Below are 18,845 nucleotides of genomic sequence, written 5' to 3' on the forward strand. Positions count from 1 at the left end.
GTCTGTCATCAAAAGCTGAGAGGTTCACAGTCTGAACCCATTGAGTTAGGCTCCATGTGTGCTGATTCCATAAGGCTACAGCACTTTTCATTCATTCAACAGATAGTTTTGAACACCTACCATCTGTGAGATACTTCACTAGTCCCAGAGAGTAAGATAAGTCAAAATAAAAACTACTGAGAAATTCACAGTGAAACACTTTCATCAAACAGGAATTTTTATTCCATCCCTTCCTTTTCTAATAAAGCAGTTCATAGCTTTCTATGACTCACCAAAAACATCAGCAACAACAGCTTTGCTTCTGACGCTAATACCTGGGCTGCTGGGGGAGAAGGGGCTTGCTTGACTGCAAAGAAACCCTTCATTTCTTTACCTTTCCCCCTATCCCCCCTACCCGCTTGGTTTTTGTTTTTCTTTAAGCTCCAAAATCTCCCTCAGAAAAAACACGGTATGATACATCCCTTGGTCTGCTCACCAAGAAGTTCATTCAGCTACTGAGCCAATCACCTGATGGGGTCTTGGATTTGAACAAGGCAGCAGAGGTGCTGAAGGTGCAAAAGAGAAGGATTTATGACATCACCAATGTCCTGGAAGGCATCCACCTCATTAAGAAGAAGTCTAAAAATAACGTGCAGTGGATGTGAGTATGGATCACCCCCGCCACCTCCAGTTTGCTGGCCCTGGGCTGGGTTGGGGGTGGGGTTCCTTGCAAACTGCAGCGGGGTTTCTCCCAGCCCCAGCTTTCACACTCATGCCCACACTTCATTCCTTTTTTTCTCCTACTCTCTTTTCTCTCCTCAGTTCCTTAGCCAGAAGTTCAAAGTCTCTTTACAAAGAGACCTTCTGTTTAGATGGTATTGTAGATAAAAGGATTTATATTCAATCAGCCTCAAGCAAGGGGATCCTGGGATTAAATAGGGCCCTGCAGATGTACAGTAACTTGCTGTCCGACTGTCACCCTCATATCAGCATGTGTGCTCCCATGTAATCTAATAGATGCTTACACAGGCCTCTGGCTTGTCTCTAATAGGAATTTAGAAACTGTCTATGGCTGTGTATGAACACATACGTGTATATACACAGTATCTTTATCCATGGTTCTCACTGCAGATTAACTCACTTTCTGTGTAAAGTAAGTCAAGACAAATGCCTTGGTTCCTTCTGGAAAGCCGAGATGATAATACTTGTCACCAACACACCTACGTGCATGATTAAATGTGTGATCATATCATTTGTGAATTACGGACAGAGAATCTGAACACCCAGTATTTGAGAAGCAACTTCCAAAGCCTTTAGAGGGAATTAGTCTGTTATGGGTTGACTTTGAAAAAGTACTGCTTCAAACATAATAAAACAAACAGGTAGTTTTTTTGAACTTTTTGGAATTTTGTGACGATTCAGTAACCCATTTTAGCTAGTGGTTGAGACAGACCTGTTGGGGATTGGTCTTTGTTCTTGCATCCAGCACATCTGTGTTTCCTTAACCTCCTTTTCCTTTTTAGTTGTTGATATAAGACCCTCAGAAATTACCTAGGTTTTTCATGCTTTTTGGGGATGATGTTTGGTTGAATTTTTGAACGATTCCATCTTTTCCTTCCAGTCTCTCTACCTTACTGTTTCTTTCCTTCCCCCCACACCCACCTCCCCATTTCTTTTTCCCCCGCTGGGAGGCACGTGGCAGGAAGAAGAGCTGCCTCCTTCTGCCCTTTGAATTTGAGTCTTCTAAAGAAACAGGCCTCCTACGGAGGAAAGAAACCTGAAAATAGCAGTGTTTCTTCACTTAATTTCTATGGTGTGAAAAGTGAAGGACTGTATGTATAAAAAAAATGTATAAACGTTCTAATTTTAACACTTGACTAACAAGCAGTGTGACCTCCTGCATCAAGAGGGGACATTTACCCGAAGGACCATTTCTCCCATCCCTACCTTTCACTGCCCCACCCCTACCCGCCCCCCCCACCACCACCCTTTTGGCCCGTTGAATAGCCAGGCAGAGTCTGTGTTTGGATTTCCAGGGGCTGCAGTCTATCTGAGGACGGGGGCATGCTGGCCCAGTGTCAAGGCCTGTCAAAAGAAGTGACCGAGCTCAGTCAGGAAGAGAAGAAATTAGATGAACTGATCCAAAGCTGCACCCTGGACCTCAAACTGTTAACCGAGGATTCAGAGAATCAAAGATATCCTTTGTGCCACCTGTTCAGTGGGGGTCAGTGCTTTCTAGACTATTTGCAGAGTTGACCATCTGACTTTTATGTGCAAGGTAGAATTTTACCCTAGTTTCATCCAAGTAAGTGGGGGGGGGGCATGTATGTGTATTCAGTATGTATGGAATGATAGTTATTAGACTGTATCCTATCATCTTTCTTCTGATAACCAGACGGGAACTGTTTCTTGAAGCGTTTTATTCACGTGTGGTTGGGACATACGAGTACATTCATAGCATAGGGCAACACTATTCATGAGATCTGTAAGGTGTCAGTATTCATATTAATGATAACATTGAGCAGATTCATCTTAGGCTTCCCGGATTTTGGATGGGTGTTAGCTGTCATTGTTGGGGTTCTTATATTCTGTTTTCATTTCATCAGATATTGGAAGCAGTTGGAATTTATTGACTCTGTGACCGAACTATAGTTGAAGGACTTGAATGAGTGTAAGAAGAATTGTTCTATAATTTTAAAAGCACATTATGGTGGCTCAGTGGTAAAAAATCTGCCTGCCAATGCAGGAGAGGCGGGTCGGATTCCTGGGTGGGGAAGGTCCCCTGGGGAAAGAAAGGGCAACCCACTCTAGTCTTCTTGCCTGGAGAATGCCATGGACAGGTGAGCCTTGTGGGCTACAGTCCATGGGGTCACAGAGTCAGACATGACTGATGGACTAAACAGCAACAACAGTGATGAATCACAGCACTGAAAACTGATTTCAGAAGCACCCTAAGGCTTAAGAAATCTCAGTTTATCCATTCTTCTAGTCCTTGAAAGTAAAAGTACTAAAAGGCCAGCTCTTGTTCTTAACTGGCTGGCAGTCTGTTGACTACTTGAAGGGAACTTACTGGTCATCACTTCACGTCAGACCATAGAGGAGGGCGATTACTTCATTATGTTGACAAGAAGATTTTGCAATCTTCTCAGTTATTAGTAGAAAACAAAACCAGCATTTTAAATAATCCTGTCTCTAATTTTAGCTCAACATTTATCTTCGTTAGACAAAAAATAAAATGTGACCTGCCCAGTTTCTTGTAGTGTCTCATCTAAAGTAACCTTTTGCTTAAAGTTATGGAGACATTTGTTTTCCAATTCAAGAAGTTTTTTAAAAAACTCAATTGTTCATTTCCTGTTGGCCAAAGGATTAACCTTGTCAGCTGATGGTTAGTGAGCTGGAGAAGAGGTGTGATGATTTGACGCCCACCCCGCCCTCCAGGGTGGTTTTACAGGGGAAGAAATAAGAATAGCTATAGCTGGGCTGTTTCCTACATTGTGTAGTCAGGAGCCCCCTTAGAGGAGGAGGTGTGGTTTTTACACATGATTGGCAACTTGTAGCCTTATCACCTCCATTAGCTTTCTCTGGGGCCTTTGTGGCAGAAGGTGAAAGCTTCCTTACAGGGGCCTGCTATCCTGAGAAACAAATTCAGGAGGGAGCCACAGGGGAAGCACTTTCAAGTTTGTAAGATTAGAGAATATGTTTGCACAATTTATTTCAATTTGCCATCCAGTTCCGAATGTGGTACAGCTTGTTCACATATGTGTTGAAATTTTCCTTCCTGTAGCATGTTGGGTAATTGTAGATGAGCTTTTATTTTAATAAGTTGTCAGATAGCTTTCTGACAGTGGGCTGTGGGGCAAGTACCTAGTTATCAGTTTCCCCACTGTTCTCAGTAAAAATTCACAACTGTCAAGTCTTCCATAAAGATAGCAATTGGCTTCCTTGATGAGACAGATGACCTAAAACCTAGAATCCTGCATGAGCTGTTCTGTCCAACTCAGCAGTAAATTAGCTGTTGTCTGAACTACTGAGACTTAACATGCTAGGCTGTGAGATGCTGGATGCTCAGTGGCTTCCGTCATGTCCCAACTCTTTGTGACCCCATGGACTGTAGCCCACAGGCTCCTCTGTTTAAGTGATTCTCCAGGCAAGAAGCCTGGAGTGGGTTGCCATTTCCTACTCCAATAATCTGTGAGAGATGCCCCTAAATGTGCATGCAGGGACTTCCCTGGGGATCCAGTGGTTAAGACTCTGTACTTCCACTGCAGGGGGCAGGTTTGATTGCTGGTCAGGGAACTAAGAACCCACATTCCACTCAGTGCAGCCAAAAAAACCGTTTTTAATGTGCATGTAGATTATGGGTGAAGGTGTTTTTTTCTGGACAGTAGGTTCATAGCTTCCTTTAATTTCTAATAAAAAGCTACTAATCTAAGGGACATCATTTCCTCTAGGCTAAGTCCTATGACTGTATCGAACATATTAGATCACAGACTCCTTTCCCTATGTTATCTTCGGAAATGCCTTCATTGGCTTGTGATTTGCTGTTTCATCCTAGGCATTTTTTGGTAAGTTAATATAAAAAAGCAACTGGCTAAAGCCATTGTAGATTAATTATGTTATTCCCTATCCTTTATAAAAGAAAGCTATGTGACCTCTTCTCTAGTAGCACCAAGTCAAAGCCTGTCTCTCTAAGCAAGCTTGCACAAATACCTTTATCATATAATAAATACCATATTCTTTCATAATATCCTCTTAGGTTTGACTGTCAGTCAGGGCACTTTAAAGAATTGTTCAGTGCCCAGAAGTAGCTACTGAGAGTACTGAATATGATTTTACTCTCTTTTCCTTAATCATTTAGTTTGCAGAGCATCTGGAAGCTGCTTTCCTCCTTGTGAGCACCAAAATATTGTAGTTAATAATATTATAGAAAGGACAGTTTTCCTAACAGAGAAATAATGACACTCTTATCAGCAAGCAGTCTATAGCACAACCAGCCCAGGTGCACTTAAGAAAACAAGCTGTCTGCCTGAGTGGGACTTGGAGTTCTTCCACGGATAAATGTAGTTGCTACTCATTCATTCATTTTGGGTGGCTGCTGACACTTTCAAATAGTAGAGTAGCAAATAGAAGTTACTGCAGTTTCAACAAAATTATGGCTAATAGAGCTCAAATTTTTTCTGTAAATTGAGATTCTGCCGTCATTCAGCTTGAGTGACAGAACATTCAGAATCTGGTTTGAAAAGCCCTGACCAAACTGAGTTTTAGTTTTCTTTTGAGAGTTTAACTATTCTGTTTCTGTTTTTATGTTAATATCTTAAGTAGCCATGGACTTTTTAGAAATGGGCAGGAAAAAAGCTATATATCTGATTTGTTGTTTGGAAGATCTACAAGGAGATAATAAGACGTAAAATACTTAAATTTTTTTCCATGCATCTATTTGGTTCTGTTCATAGTGGTTACATCTGAGACAATTAGTTGGAAGAGTTCCTTAACGCTCATTACGTTAGCTTATGTTACATATCAAGATATTCGAAAAATTAGTGGCCTTAAAGACCAAACTGTTATAGTTGTGAAAGCCCCTCCAGAAACAAGACTTGAAGTGCCTGACCCAATAGAGGTAAGGAGATATCTCTGTTCATCTGCAGAGATCTTTTTGGAATGCCCGGTGTCTTTTTGGTTTTCTCCTTATAAACTGTATTATGTATTGGAGTATAGCTGATTATGTCGTGATAGTTTCAGGTGAACAGTGAAGGGACTCAGCCATGCATAGAACATGTATCCGTCCTCCCCCAAACTCCCCTCCCATACAGGCTGCCACGTAACACTGAGCAGAGTTCCATGTGCTATATGGTAGGTCCTTGTTGGTTATCCATTTTAAATGTAGCAGTGTGTACCTGGCCATTCCAAACTCCCAGCTGTCCCCCTACCCCCACAACCATAAGCTCATTTTCTAAGTCTGTGAGTCTATGTTTTGTAAGTTGTACCATTTCCTTTTAGATTCCCCATATAAGGGATGTCATACGATATTTTTCCTTCTCTATCTGACTGACTTCACTCAGTATGACACTCTCGGGGTCCATCCGTGTTGCTACAAATTGGAATGCCTAGTGTTTAAAGAACCATTGACGTCAGTTAAAATCCATATATTCCTGAAAGCTTGAGAGTTCTTCCCCATCTGTTTTACTTAATCCTAACCTTAAAAACATATGAACAGCTTGCTGTGTATTGAATGTCCATAAAGTCTAATTTTAACACAGCAGAGCATTCAACTCAAAGTGGTTGATAGTTTACAAAGTGGCATATGGGGCCCTGTCCCTCTTGTGGTTTACTCTTTTTCATAATTTGTTATCTGGTGGTTCTGATTGATTTGAACCAGGGGGGACTTTTATGTTGCTTACCCTGGATATGGTCCCCACCATGAATAGAGATATAGATGTTTTAAAGTAGCTCCCTACCTTATCTTAGCACATTTAAAGAATTTATTTATTTATAACACATTAACATTTACACAATCAAATGAGACTTTGGGATTGTTGATAGATGAGAATTAGAGCATATTTTTGTGATTGTTTTCAGATATACTTTGATAATATAAGCTTAGACTATAAGATAAAGAAATGTAGTAAAAGAATGCACACAAAATAAAAAGAATGGAATTTACAAACTCCCATCTAGTGTAGAGTTCTCGTCTTAAATGATCATAATAGGTTTATGACATAGATTAAGAATTTTAAATATAAGTGTTCTGTATTCTTTTATTAAACTCAGTTCCTAGCACTTAAGACTACTTACTATTCATGCAGTGGCGATTAAAGTTCAATATAAAAAAAATCTATTCTTCAGGAATGAGTAACATGGAAATATGGTATTTGGAACATTTAAAAGACCTTTTAATAGTTTGCATAAAAGAATTTTTTTTTAAAAAAAGATTCACCTCCTCTTGGCAGGGATCAGCAAAGTTTTTCTTTATAAAGAGCCAGAAAGTAAATATTGTTGGCTGTGTGAGCCCTATAGTCTGTTGGGACTACTCAACTGCACAGCCCTACTGTTACAGCATTAAAAAAAAAAGAAGAAGAAGAAGCCAGAGGCAACAGATAAACAGTGAGAATAGGTGTAACTTTTCCCAATAAAACTTTATTTACAAAGCCAGTTGGTGGACAGAATTTACCTTCGGGCTGTAGTTTGCTGACCCCTGCTCTAGAGGTTAACAGTCATTGACTGAGATAGCCTACCAGTGGAGAAGCAAACGCAACAGTGAAAATTACCCTTACTTTCCATTTTTCCATGAACATTACAAAACAGCTTCCAGTTTGAACTTTTCTCACTTCTATTCATAGAGCCTACAGATACATTTGGCAAGTACCCAAGGACCCATTGAGGTTTATTTGTGTCCAGAAGAGACTGAAACACACAGTCCAATGAAAACAAACAACCAAGACCACAATGGGAATATCCCTAAACCCACTTCCAAAGGTAAAAATTCCACTTTTGTCATTTGGAAACTATGTTAAAAATGAAGGTAACTAGAAGGATCCAGTATCAGAATCACAAGTCTTGGCAAGAAACAAAAATTTCTATCATTAATATTACATTAAAAAAAAAATTCCGAATAGTTTGCAGAAGAAAATAATGATCTTGGGCAAACGGCTCCTCCACCCACTTAATGGAGTCCCCTCAGGCTTTTGCTATCAGCAGAAACGGTTTCTTTACAGTGTTTTGGAAAACCAGCGAAAATGAAGAGTGGAGGTGTGAGCTGTCCAGCTGAACCACCAGCTATACTTGGCCACATACCTCTGAGTGATATCACAGATCGTTGGAGAGGGAACTGAAAAAAAGTTGGGAGAAGGAAGCCTTTTGCCCAAGAAGTTTTATCTTAATTTTTCCCCCCCAGTGTGATGGGGAGAGAATAAGGGAAGAGAAGAAAAAATAAATCTAATCCCTCCCTTCATTGTCTCCACGGCAAAGGAAGCTCTTTGTAGTCTTTTTGTTGTCTCAGATTGGAGATATGCACTGCATTTTTTTCTCCCAAGATAGCAGCAAGAAGTGATTTAAATAATCAGATCTGACTTAATATTGAGAGAGAAAAAAAAGGCACCTCAAATGGTAAAACCAAAGACCACTTTTTTCCCCCACCCTAGAACTTCAAAGTGGATGTGTCCTTTTATTTGTATTTTCAGAATTATCTTTAATAAGCTAGTTGTTAAAAAAAAAGAAAAGACTAAGTTAAAATCAGTGATCTCTGTGGGGAAGCCAGCTTTTCCATCTGCATATTTTGTTCTGTTTTTCCTAAAGGATGGCTAACTGGTATCAGAAACTTGTTTTTGAACTTGTTAGTCTCTAATCTTTGAAGCTACCTGTATTCTTATTTGTTAACAGTTGATATTTTAAAAGATGAGTTAGTAGACAAGAACAAAAAAAAGCTGACCAGAGTCCCTACTTAACAATGCACATTAGTATAAGAGGTGATCTATACCATAATGTCAGGTTTCCCTAGTGGCTCAGTGGTAAAGAATCTGCCTGCCAATACAGGAGACATGGGTTCCATCCCTGGGTTGTGAAGTTCCCCTGGAGAAGGAAGTGGCAACTCACTCCAGTATTCTTGTTTGAGAAATTCCATGGACAGAGGAGCCTGGCAGGCTACAGTCCATGGAGACACAAGAGTTGGACATGACTTATAGACTAAACAACAACGTCGTAATGTCATCTAATTGTCCTTAGCGAAAGAGCGCATGCTTCTATAACAGCAACATGTATATGCTTCCTCCAGATTAGATTTCTGCCTGACTTATTTTCTTGTTTCCACCACCTTTTTCTTTCTTCTCAGACTTGGCTTCAACCAACTCAGGACATAGTGATTGCTCGATTTCTATGGCAAACCTTTCTCCTCTGGCCTCCCCGGCCAACCTTTTACAGCAGACTGAGGACCAAATTCCTTCCAACCTAGAAGGACCATTTGTGAACTTACTGCCTCCCCTGCTCCAAGAAGACTATCTCCTAAGCCTCGGGGAGGAAGAAGGCATCAGTGATCTCTTTGATGCTTACGATTTGGAAAAGCTCCCGCTGGTGGAAGACTTTATGTGTAGTTGATTATGCTTTGTGTGAACTCCCCTTATAAACCAATATTTTTTTATTATGGAACCAGAACATGTGTCATGCAGTGTTGTCCCTTCCTCCCTTCTTCCTCCAAGATAGTATCATGAAGTAAACTACAGACTTCAGGACAAAGCTGACATTTTAATGAATTAAAAAAAACAAAACTGTCTATCAACGCACAGTTGCAGGCTCCCTTGGGAAAGCCCTGCCTTGCCCCAGGCTCCAAAATCTCCTGGATGAGTCAGCAAGTGAGAAAATGTGCAATCAGGTGTCTCTCACCCGTCCTCTTCCTCCCTCCCTCCCTCCCGGATTGGCTTGCTGTGCCTGACGGATGGGCTGTAGAATGGGGTCTGGCCACCTGGCCCACTCGAAAACAGCAATCTTCCTTAATAGCATTTCAAGCCGTGCCTTCTCCGCAGAATGCATGTCTTTGGGGTCTGCTAATTTGGGATGGAAACTGCAGGAACTGTAAACTTGAAGTCATGCAAAAGTATGAAATGGATTTCTTCAGCTCTTCTTAGGAATATTTAAATTACTGTCATAATTCAGTTTAAGCTATGGACCGCGTGTCCCACTTGGAGGCCAAGAGATCTTCCACAGCCTTTCGGATGAAGAAACTGTTCTCCAATATTCATTGCAGATACAGAAGAACAGTCGAGTTCTGCCCCTCTAAGCTGTTGTGGATTTTCCTGTCTCCATAAACCACTCCCACTCTCTTGCCCCCAACGTATTTGTAAGTTTGAAGTTTATAGCAAATGCCTACTTAGGAGTTCTTTGTGGATTGTTTTTTTTTTTCTTCCTTTTTTTTAGCTGCCATTTAAGCATTCCTGTGGCACCCATCAACCATTTCAATTTAATTGTTTACTTTGAAGCGGTTTTTGCTAATTCAAATTATTTTAAGCAGAGGTAGAGAACCTCTACTGATCAGAGCATGTGTGATCTAAGGCTTAATAGCCTCGGCGAGAAGCTTTGCCCCATCTCGCATCCTTCCCCAGGAGGGGGTGCTCGGAGCGAGTGGAGCTCTCACTGACGGGGGTGGCCCATTGGAGAGAACCAGGTCAGACCCCAAGGAGCAGCAGGTATGGATGGATCCCTCCGTCCCTTGGGCTTCCCAGGCCCCCTGTGACCGGGGAAAGGGCTCTTACACTGCACTCAGGGAGACCACTTCTCAGGATGGGGTCGGATGGAGAGGCCTCTGGGGAGAAGGACATCCCCTGTCGTGAGTAGCATGCTATCAGTAGCACTTCACTTCAGCCGTTGAGAGCAGGGAGCTCCCACTGTGTCGGGGGCTACAGGAGTCCTGGCCAGAGCCCCTGTTCCCCCTTCCACTGTGAAGGAGCAGGTTGGACCAAGGAAAGCTGGGGCTGTAGAAAAAAGGCAGGGCAGGATGCCAGGGCATCTTCCGCTTAACTCTTTAGGAATGGCGTCCCAAGTCGGAGGCTTCCTGACAGCGGCAAAATCCTACCAGTTGAATCCAAGAATGGCTTTCCCATTGGCCACGGGGTAGATGGCCATCTCCCACTGGGAATGTGGCAGAGTACCTCACATCCATTCTTTGGATGCTAACGACTGTGGGAATGAGGGAGTCATCTAATAAATAAATTAAACCTCAACACCAAGAATGGTTGAGTTGAATTGCTGTTCTGCCCGACACAGTGGGAGGCACGTGGTAGGCACTCGATTCAACAGGATGGGAAAAAAGAAATACTGGGTTGGCCAAAAAGTTCATTTGGGCTTTTCCATACCATCTTACAGAATATTCCTTACTTATATCCCTTAGGAAAAGTACAAAACAAAACCCACGAAAGCCCCAGCCAATTTACTCTAGGTAGATTTCCACAATATGCAAAGTGGTGGTGGGGTCAACACAAATGACACCAGCACTTTAAACTATTTGTGTAGGTATGCATGGGTGTATGTTTGAGAAGAAAAACAAAGGTGCAGTTTATCCTCCTTTTTCTTCGGCCTCCATCCCCACCCTCCTCCCCTGGACACACACTGGACCTGGTCCGAGATGAAGCATTGGGTTGGGGAGGGAGGGGGAGCTTTGTGTCAAGTGCCTACTGGAAATGCACTGTGGGGTTTTTTTCCTGTATGGGAAACCATTTATGCCAAGCTTTTCCCTATTTCCCATATTTATCTCATCTGGTTAGCTGCCTCTGTGTAATTCTCTTTGCCAGCTGCACAAAGCTGATTTTTTCCCAAAGTCTAAAGACTGAGCTCACCTGGCTAGGTGGTTGTGTGTTTGGTTGAATTTCTCGTTAAACCTTTTCGTAACGTGATGCCGTATTTATTGTTTTAAAAAACGAAAGGAATCCTAATAAGTCTTAAAAGTTCCTTCATGCATAAGGCTTTCCCAGTTAATGGGCTTAACTGGTGTATAGTAAGTAGACGTCCATACTGTATTCTGTTTGCATTAGTCATTTTCTTTTTGACATAAGTTTCTGGCACACGAAGTGGGTTAGTACTACAGTATTTGTGTTACTTTAAGTACTGAGTATGCAGGTTTCCTGGTACCATTGAGTTGCTGCTATTAAAGCTCACACATGAAATGGCTAAAAGTTACAAGTATGCGAATTATGACTGCGTGAGCCTTAGAGAGTAAATTGTATAAAGAGCAACACATGAGCTGTCAAACAGTGTTAGGTGTGTGTTTATATGTACAGATTTGTGCGTAGTAATCATTTTATTTAAGTTGATATGCAGTCTCATATTTTCATTATCTAGCAATTTTGTACAAAAATAGCAATTAATTTGTAAACACTGCCAGAATATTTTCTAGCTGGTTTGTAATTTTTAAAGAGTGTTATTTTTTTTTTCTTGTTGTTGTTCTTGTTGTGGTGGTTCTTGTGTTCATTTTTGTTGTAAGTGTAGATCTGTAAATACAATTGCAGTATTTAAAGCTTTAGCTTTCAGGAAAAAGAAAGTAAGAACTCAGTGTGTGCATGACAACTCGTGTGTACGAAATGAGGGATTTGAAGGAAGATGCCTTGCAGAGTGAGTCGGGTGGCAACTGTCCGATTGTGGGAATTTCTTTTCCTGTGGGGTACGAGATTTTGTCAAAAGGAAGTATTTCTCCCAGAATTGGGAGTATGCAAACTACTAATCAGTTTAGCTTTGTGTTGTATGCTAGTTTAAAAAAGAAAATATGTAATATAATGTAAAAAAAAAAAAAAGCTTTTATGATGGATTTTGTAAATAGATTTGTTACAGGGTAACCTGTTCTCTAGCTGTGATCTTACCACTTCAAATGGGTGTAATTTGAATAAATTTTGTATGGTAAAGGATCAATAAAATGATTTTTTTTAAGAGTTCAGCCTTGTGGATGGTTTCTTACTATTGGCTTATGCTCCTACATTATATTTCTAAAGACATGCTTAAGTTAAGGGGAAAGTTTGAACAAAAATTCAAAATATCATATGCCTTCCTGTTTATTTGGGATCTGGGGAACATTAAGCAAAAGGTTTTTTGACCACTTGTGAGTGTTTGCCACTTTAGGAAGCAAAAGAACTTGCCATATCTCTGATCACCTGCAGAAGCCACCCCAGGTATGGAAGACGGATTTGTACACCAAGAAAACACCAAGTCAAGTTTTCTTCCTCATAAGGAGCTGGAAGGCAGTAGATTATTTCTCAATACAGGTAATTGCCTCTCTTGTTCGATTCACTCCATGTTCATTAAGTGAAGTAGTTGTTAATTTATTCATTCAGTCCCTCTTGGAATGAGCATGAAGTGATTACTATATGCTAGATATGGTTGCAAGTGCTGGAGTCCACATAGAAAGAGACATAGATCCTTATCAGCATGAAGAAGCTTACAGTCTAGTAGGGAGAGAAATAAGTTTTAATTAGGAGAATTAAATTCTGAGGACAGGCTCTTAAGTGATTTTTTCTTCTGAAGCCATATTTGGAAGACTTCAGGATAGATGCTTTGAGGCAAAAATGGAAATGAAGGGAAGATAAAGCCTTGCTATTGGAGAGCTGTACAAGGAGGAGAGATTCTGATCCGAAGAGCTTTAGGGGCCTATGCATCTGGAGGCAGGAAGATTTGCAGAAGACTGCCTGGGTAGGCATAACTCAAACTTGAATAGCCAATGGATTCATCTTCTAGTATCTAGGAAGCTGGGGAGCCCTTGAATCCAATCTAGACTACAATCCAGATATCATGAAAGAAAATGGAAGGATTAAATGGTAGGTCATGCCTTGGGATATGAATGAGAATCCCTGCCCTGCCAACTTAGAATTAATCACCCAGGAGTCAGTCAGAAGTTAACAGAAATACCATTAACAGCAGGAAGTTGCAGTGATCCACAGAATGCAAAGAGCAAGCTTTCTGTTGTGCCCTTAAGTCTGGGACTGAAAGACAAATAGAACAAGTTCTTAAAATACTCTGGAATGTTTATAACACTAGGAATTACTATTACACTTTGTTGTGCAAAGAGTCCTATCAAAAAGTTCTGGAATTCCTTATGCTGGGGTGTCTGAAAAGTGTTGTGGGAAACAGAAGGGACAAAGTCCCCATGTTATCACGTGCCTTAGTAACAAAACTGGAAATTCTGGCATGTTGGGCTTCTGTTGGGCTGTTTTAGGACTTGAGTATATACAACAGAAAAGACAGAGTTAGTTCCTAGGGAAAAGGGAGAATATGTGTGTCTTTTCTCTTTCCTGCATCAATTTCAGTAGCTGCCTGCACGCATCAGGAATACAGAAACAAGAGAATCAGAACCATGTTTTAATTTAAGCAGGGGATTCAGATAAACAAACCAAAAACATTAATTAAGGCCTACTTTTTCAACTTGAGCAAAACCATGTCAACTAATAATGACCAGAGAGTCACAGGATTTGAACTGGAAAGCAACCTGATCCTGAACAAGGAACTGGTGTCCTCATGTGCCAATTTAGCTTTTTTTTTTTCACCAAGAAAACCATCTCCATAATCCTAATCCAGTGCTTTTTCTGCGATATTTTAAGGTCTCCTAGTTCCTCCTCCTCAGACATATATGACAAACCTGCCTCTTCCCAGTTTTACTCTTGGAACCACAGCCTGGCTGACGCGGTTAGTTCATTCTGAGTTAACATCACCTTCTGGAAGATCTGTGGCCATCCTGTCCACTGGCACTAATTTCTTGTACTCTTCCCCATCGTGTTTGATGGTTGCTGTCACTGTCTTCTGTGCCTCTGCACAGTTACAAACTGAGAGAGATGAAAACCATTGGAAGGCTAAGTTGAAGGACTCCTCAGTGGTTCTTTTGTCCTCAGTCTTTGACAAAAATGAATTTACTGTATTTAAACAGAGGAAGAATTGAATCCACAACAGCTTCTAAATAGGATATTCCATTTCCCCCTTGAAAGACTCAAACTTCTCTTCCTGTACAGACTACTTTTCAGCTCCAGAAGGCTTTAAGACTTTTTTTCTGCATAATCAAATTCAGGAACAGTTGCTTCAGCTGAAACCTAAATTATACTGTGTCTCTCAGCCTTGAACAGCCCTTAGCATTGTACAGGACTTTACAGTTTACAATGCATTTTCATCTGCCTTATCTCTGCATATAAAGCCATTTGTAACTGATGGCATTAGCTGCAGAAGTAACCAATCAGTCTAAAAATGACAGAACAGTATGTGGGCCGTGATATGAAGAAAGGACGAAAAGCACTTAGCTTTAAGCCATACTCTGGAGACCCAAGGAACAAGAAAGAACACTGATTCCGCAGGAGAGATCTGAAATAAAGACATCAGTAAGTAAAAATTAAACCATGTCAACAAAGAGCATGTTTCAATAGTTTAGGGAGGGGAAGAGAGGTTGTATGTGCTTAGAAATGGGAGGAAGCAGAACGAGACCCAAGATGCTTGAAAAGAGCCACAGCCAAATCCTACCCTTGGCAAGAAACCAAAGTACAGCTGTTCTTTAGTCAAAGAGAAGGTACCATCACCATTGACTCAAAGTTTGGTTATCTATCAAAGGAATAAAGTGAGTACTAAAGACAGGGACAGGCATAGGGGTGCAGCAAAGAAAAGGAGACAATAGGAAGTGTAGAAATTATTCCCTTACCTGGTACTGAGAAGGAGCTAAACCAGCAACAGGGGGGCAAAGTTATTTCTAAGTGAAGAAGAAAGAATTGGATAGGACTCCTGCTCTGGCAGTATGACAGATTAAATGGCCAGGAAACCTCCTGTTACAAAACATCTAGACTGCACAGAAAAAAATTTTTTTATTATACTGCTGAGATTACAAGGAATTCCCATGGGCCAGAAGAATAAAAAAGAGCTGAGCTAAAAAGGTTGAAGAGCATGTAAACAGTAAAGACAGATAAGCCTAAGGTTGGCTACCAGTTGCATTTCTAATACTGTTGCTGGAATTGAGAAAAAATGTCTCAGGTCAACAAAGAAAGCCTGAAGAACTAAACCTAAGATTCAGATTAAACCAGATAAACTGGAAGAAGGCTCTAGTGCTCCAGCTCAGAGTCATCTCTCTGGCTTTCAGCAGAGCAAACTCATCCATATTCCGGACAAGACCACATAGGACCACAGACTGTATCTACCAAATAGAGTGTTAGTCACTCAGTCATGTCTGATTCTTTGTGACCCCATTGACTGTAGTGCCCCTAGGCTCCTCTTTCCATGGAATTCTGTAGGCAAGAATACTGGAGTGGGATGCCATTCCCTTCTCCAGGAGATCTTCCCAACCCAGAAATCGAACCTGAGTCTCCTGCATTGCAGGCAGAGTCTTTACCATCTGACTCACCAGGGAGGCCCCTAATATAAGATCACAGTGAAAGGTAAACAAATACAAAAGGAAACAGACCAGCATTGATAACAGAAGCCGAAAACATCAGATTTAGAGCTCAAAGAATTCAAATAATGGAATTACCAGATATAGTATATAAGATAAATAGGTATGAAGTGTTTAAGAAACAGTACTACAAAAATGAGTGATTAAGAAGAAATGATCAAAACCTGCCCCAGAGACTTGGAAAAGAATACAATATTAGGAATTAAAAATATAATTGTTGAAGAAAAGAAATGATGGCTAAACCAGCAGTTTAGATACAGCTAAAGAGATCTAAATGAATTGGTATGACAGAATTACCCAGAGTGTAGCACAGAGAGAAAAGGAGATGGAAAATATAAATACATTTTGAGAGATCCAGATAATAAATATTTTAGGCATTGTGGGCCATAAGGTCTCTGTCAAAACTACTTAACTCTGTAGTGTGAAAGCAGCCATAAACAGTCAGTAAATAAATGAGCATGGCTGTGCTCCAATAAAAATTAGGGATGCTAAAATTTGATTTTCATGTATTTCTCACTTGTCATGAAATAATATTCTTTTGACTTCTCTCAACCGTTTTAAGAATGTAAAAACTGTTTTTAGCTCACAGGTTGTACAAAAAGAGGTGGTGGGTGGTTTCTGGTCCAACATGTAGAGTGTCGAAGCTGTCACGCCTGTCCTCAAAACAAGAAAAAGACTGAACAATGTGAAAATCAACAACCGTCAGAGTGAATTACAAACTCGAGGAGGGCTCAGACCAAGGGGCACCTCCCAGGACTGCTGCTGCCAGTGCCCCCGCCCCCATGGTGAGCCACTGTGACCCACGTCTTCATAAGAAACCCTCCAACACTAGCAGATCTCCGCTATTTCCCAATGGACTACAGAACGTGTCACACAGGAGCACCTCCATAAATGTTGACTGCTTTACCTAGTTTCTTTCTGCCCCCCATTTAACAATAAAGAAACTGAGACTCCAAGAGCTTAGGTGATTTGCTCAAATTCACAGGGTTAATAAGTGGCAAACTGGGGATTTCAACGCCAATGTTTTTTCACTGTGCCACACCACCTCCAGAAGCAACTAGAACAGGTGGGCAAAATACATCGTTCTAGCCTCATCTAGAGATGCTGACACTACACAGGGGAGGTGCAGAGTTCTGCAACACATTTTTTTAACATAAACATGACTTCAGTACAAAGACCAAGCCCTTGCTGACCTCACTTACTTCAAGAATATTCTCACACATGTGTGCAGTCCTTTGTGACTCAGACTCATTTCACAACCTGTACCTCCCTGCTCCCTGGCCACACAGCTGGACTGCACTTCCCTGCTGCCCTTGCAGCGAGGCACGGCACGTGGCTGCCTTCTCTGCAATGGAATGAATGAAAGCACTGGCCATCACCTCCAAATCTGGCCTTTAAAACACCAACAAAAAACAAAAAACCGACAGCCAACTGTATGTTATTTATAAGATATCTACTTTAAATACAAAGACAGCTAAATTAAATGGAAAAGAATGGAAAAAGAAATGCCATGAAAATACTAACCAAAGCCAAGTGGATTCACTATATTAGTTTCAGATAGAGCAACACCACCATTTGAATTAGTGCCCCCCAGAAGCAGACACTTAGGCATAAACCTAATAAAATATGTATGAGATCTACATGAGGAGAACTGTGAGTCTCTGATGAAAGAAGTCAAAGATCTATACAGATAGAAAGCTATTCCGTGTCCATGGATAAGAAGATAAAAAATTGTTAAGGGATCGGTTGTCTCCAATTTGACCTATAGATTCAATCCCAAATTAAAATTCAGCAAGTTATTTTGTGGATATCAACAAAGAGATTATAAATTTTATATGGAAAGAGAAAATCCCCAGCATAGCCAACCCAAAACTGGAGAACACAGTTGGAAGACTGATACTACCCAACTTGAAGAATTACTATAAAGCCATAGTGATTAAGTCAGTATGACACCAGTAAAAGAACAGACAAACTCATCTGTGAAACAGAAAAGAGTCCAGAAGTAGAACCACAAAAATGTAGTCAAGTTATCACTGAGAAAGTAACAGAGGCAATTCAATGGATAAAGGACAGTCTTTTCAACAAATGGTGCTACAACAATTGGTCATCTACATGCAAAAAAAATAAATAATCTAGACACAGCTTTTACCCTTTTCACAAAGATTAACTCCAAATTAATCATAGGCCTAATGTATTGGAGAAGGCAATGGCACCCCACTCCAGTACTCTTGCCTGGAAAATCCCATGGACGGAGGAGCCTGGAGGGCTGCAGTCCATGGGATCGCTAAGAGTCAGACACGACTGAGCGATTTCACTTTCACTTTTCACTCTCATGCATTGAAGGAAATGGCAACCCACTCCAGTGTTCTTGCCTGGAGAATCCCAGGGACGGAGGAGCCTGGTGGGCTGCCGTCTATGGGGTCGCACAGAGTCGGACACGACTAAAGCGACTTAGCAACAGCAACAGCAATGTAAAACACAAATCCATAAAACTTCTAGAAGATAGAATAGAAGAAAATCTAGGTCCCCTTTGGCTTGGTTATAGCTGTGAGACACAACACCAAAAGCATGATTTGTAAAAACCGTTTTGATAAGTTGGTCAGTCTGTCCATGGGATTTTCCAGGCAAGAGTACTGGAGTGGGGTGCCATCGCCTTCTCTTGATATGATGGTAATGGTCCTTTATTCTTAAAAGTGGGTAGTGAGTTCATAGGTACTCATTTTATTATTAAGTATCAACCTTACATTCACCCTGCACATAATACTTTGTAAAATAATTACACATTTTTTTTCTTGAATTTTGAGGTTGGGCCTCAAAATGTCAGAAGGATAAAGGCAACGGATTGGTATGTTCTGCGACAACCAACTGATCTTTATGGTGGTTTATTTGCCAAGTCATGTCTGACTCTTTTGCGACCCCATGGGCTGTAGCCCGCCAGGCTTCTCTGTCCACGGGATTCTCCCGGCAAGAAGACTGGAGTGGG

The 18,845-nt window shown here is 41.0% G+C and overlaps 1 protein-coding gene across 2 annotated transcripts in view; it reads left to right on the plus strand.

Moving 5' to 3' along the window:
- E2F3 (E2F transcription factor 3) overlaps window positions 1-12,383 on the plus strand; it is an 83,457-nt gene extending 71,074 nt beyond the window's left edge. For both annotated transcript variants that reach the window (XM_018039226.1, XM_018039227.1), the window contains exons 3-7: window positions 421-640; window positions 2,016-2,174; window positions 5,482-5,596; window positions 7,317-7,452; window positions 8,804-12,383. In XM_018039226.1, the coding sequence (XP_017894715.1) occupies window positions 421-640; window positions 2,016-2,174; window positions 5,482-5,596; window positions 7,317-7,452; window positions 8,804-9,066 (893 nt within the window). In that variant the 3' untranslated portion in view covers window positions 9,067-12,383. The remainder of the gene's footprint in view (window positions 1-420; window positions 641-2,015; window positions 2,175-5,481; window positions 5,597-7,316; window positions 7,453-8,803) is intronic.

This window comes from Capra hircus, chromosome 23 (genome assembly GCF_001704415.2).
Source record: "Capra hircus breed San Clemente chromosome 23, ASM170441v1, whole genome shotgun sequence".
In the NCBI taxonomy this organism is placed as follows: Eukaryota; Metazoa; Chordata; class Mammalia; order Artiodactyla; family Bovidae; genus Capra; species Capra hircus.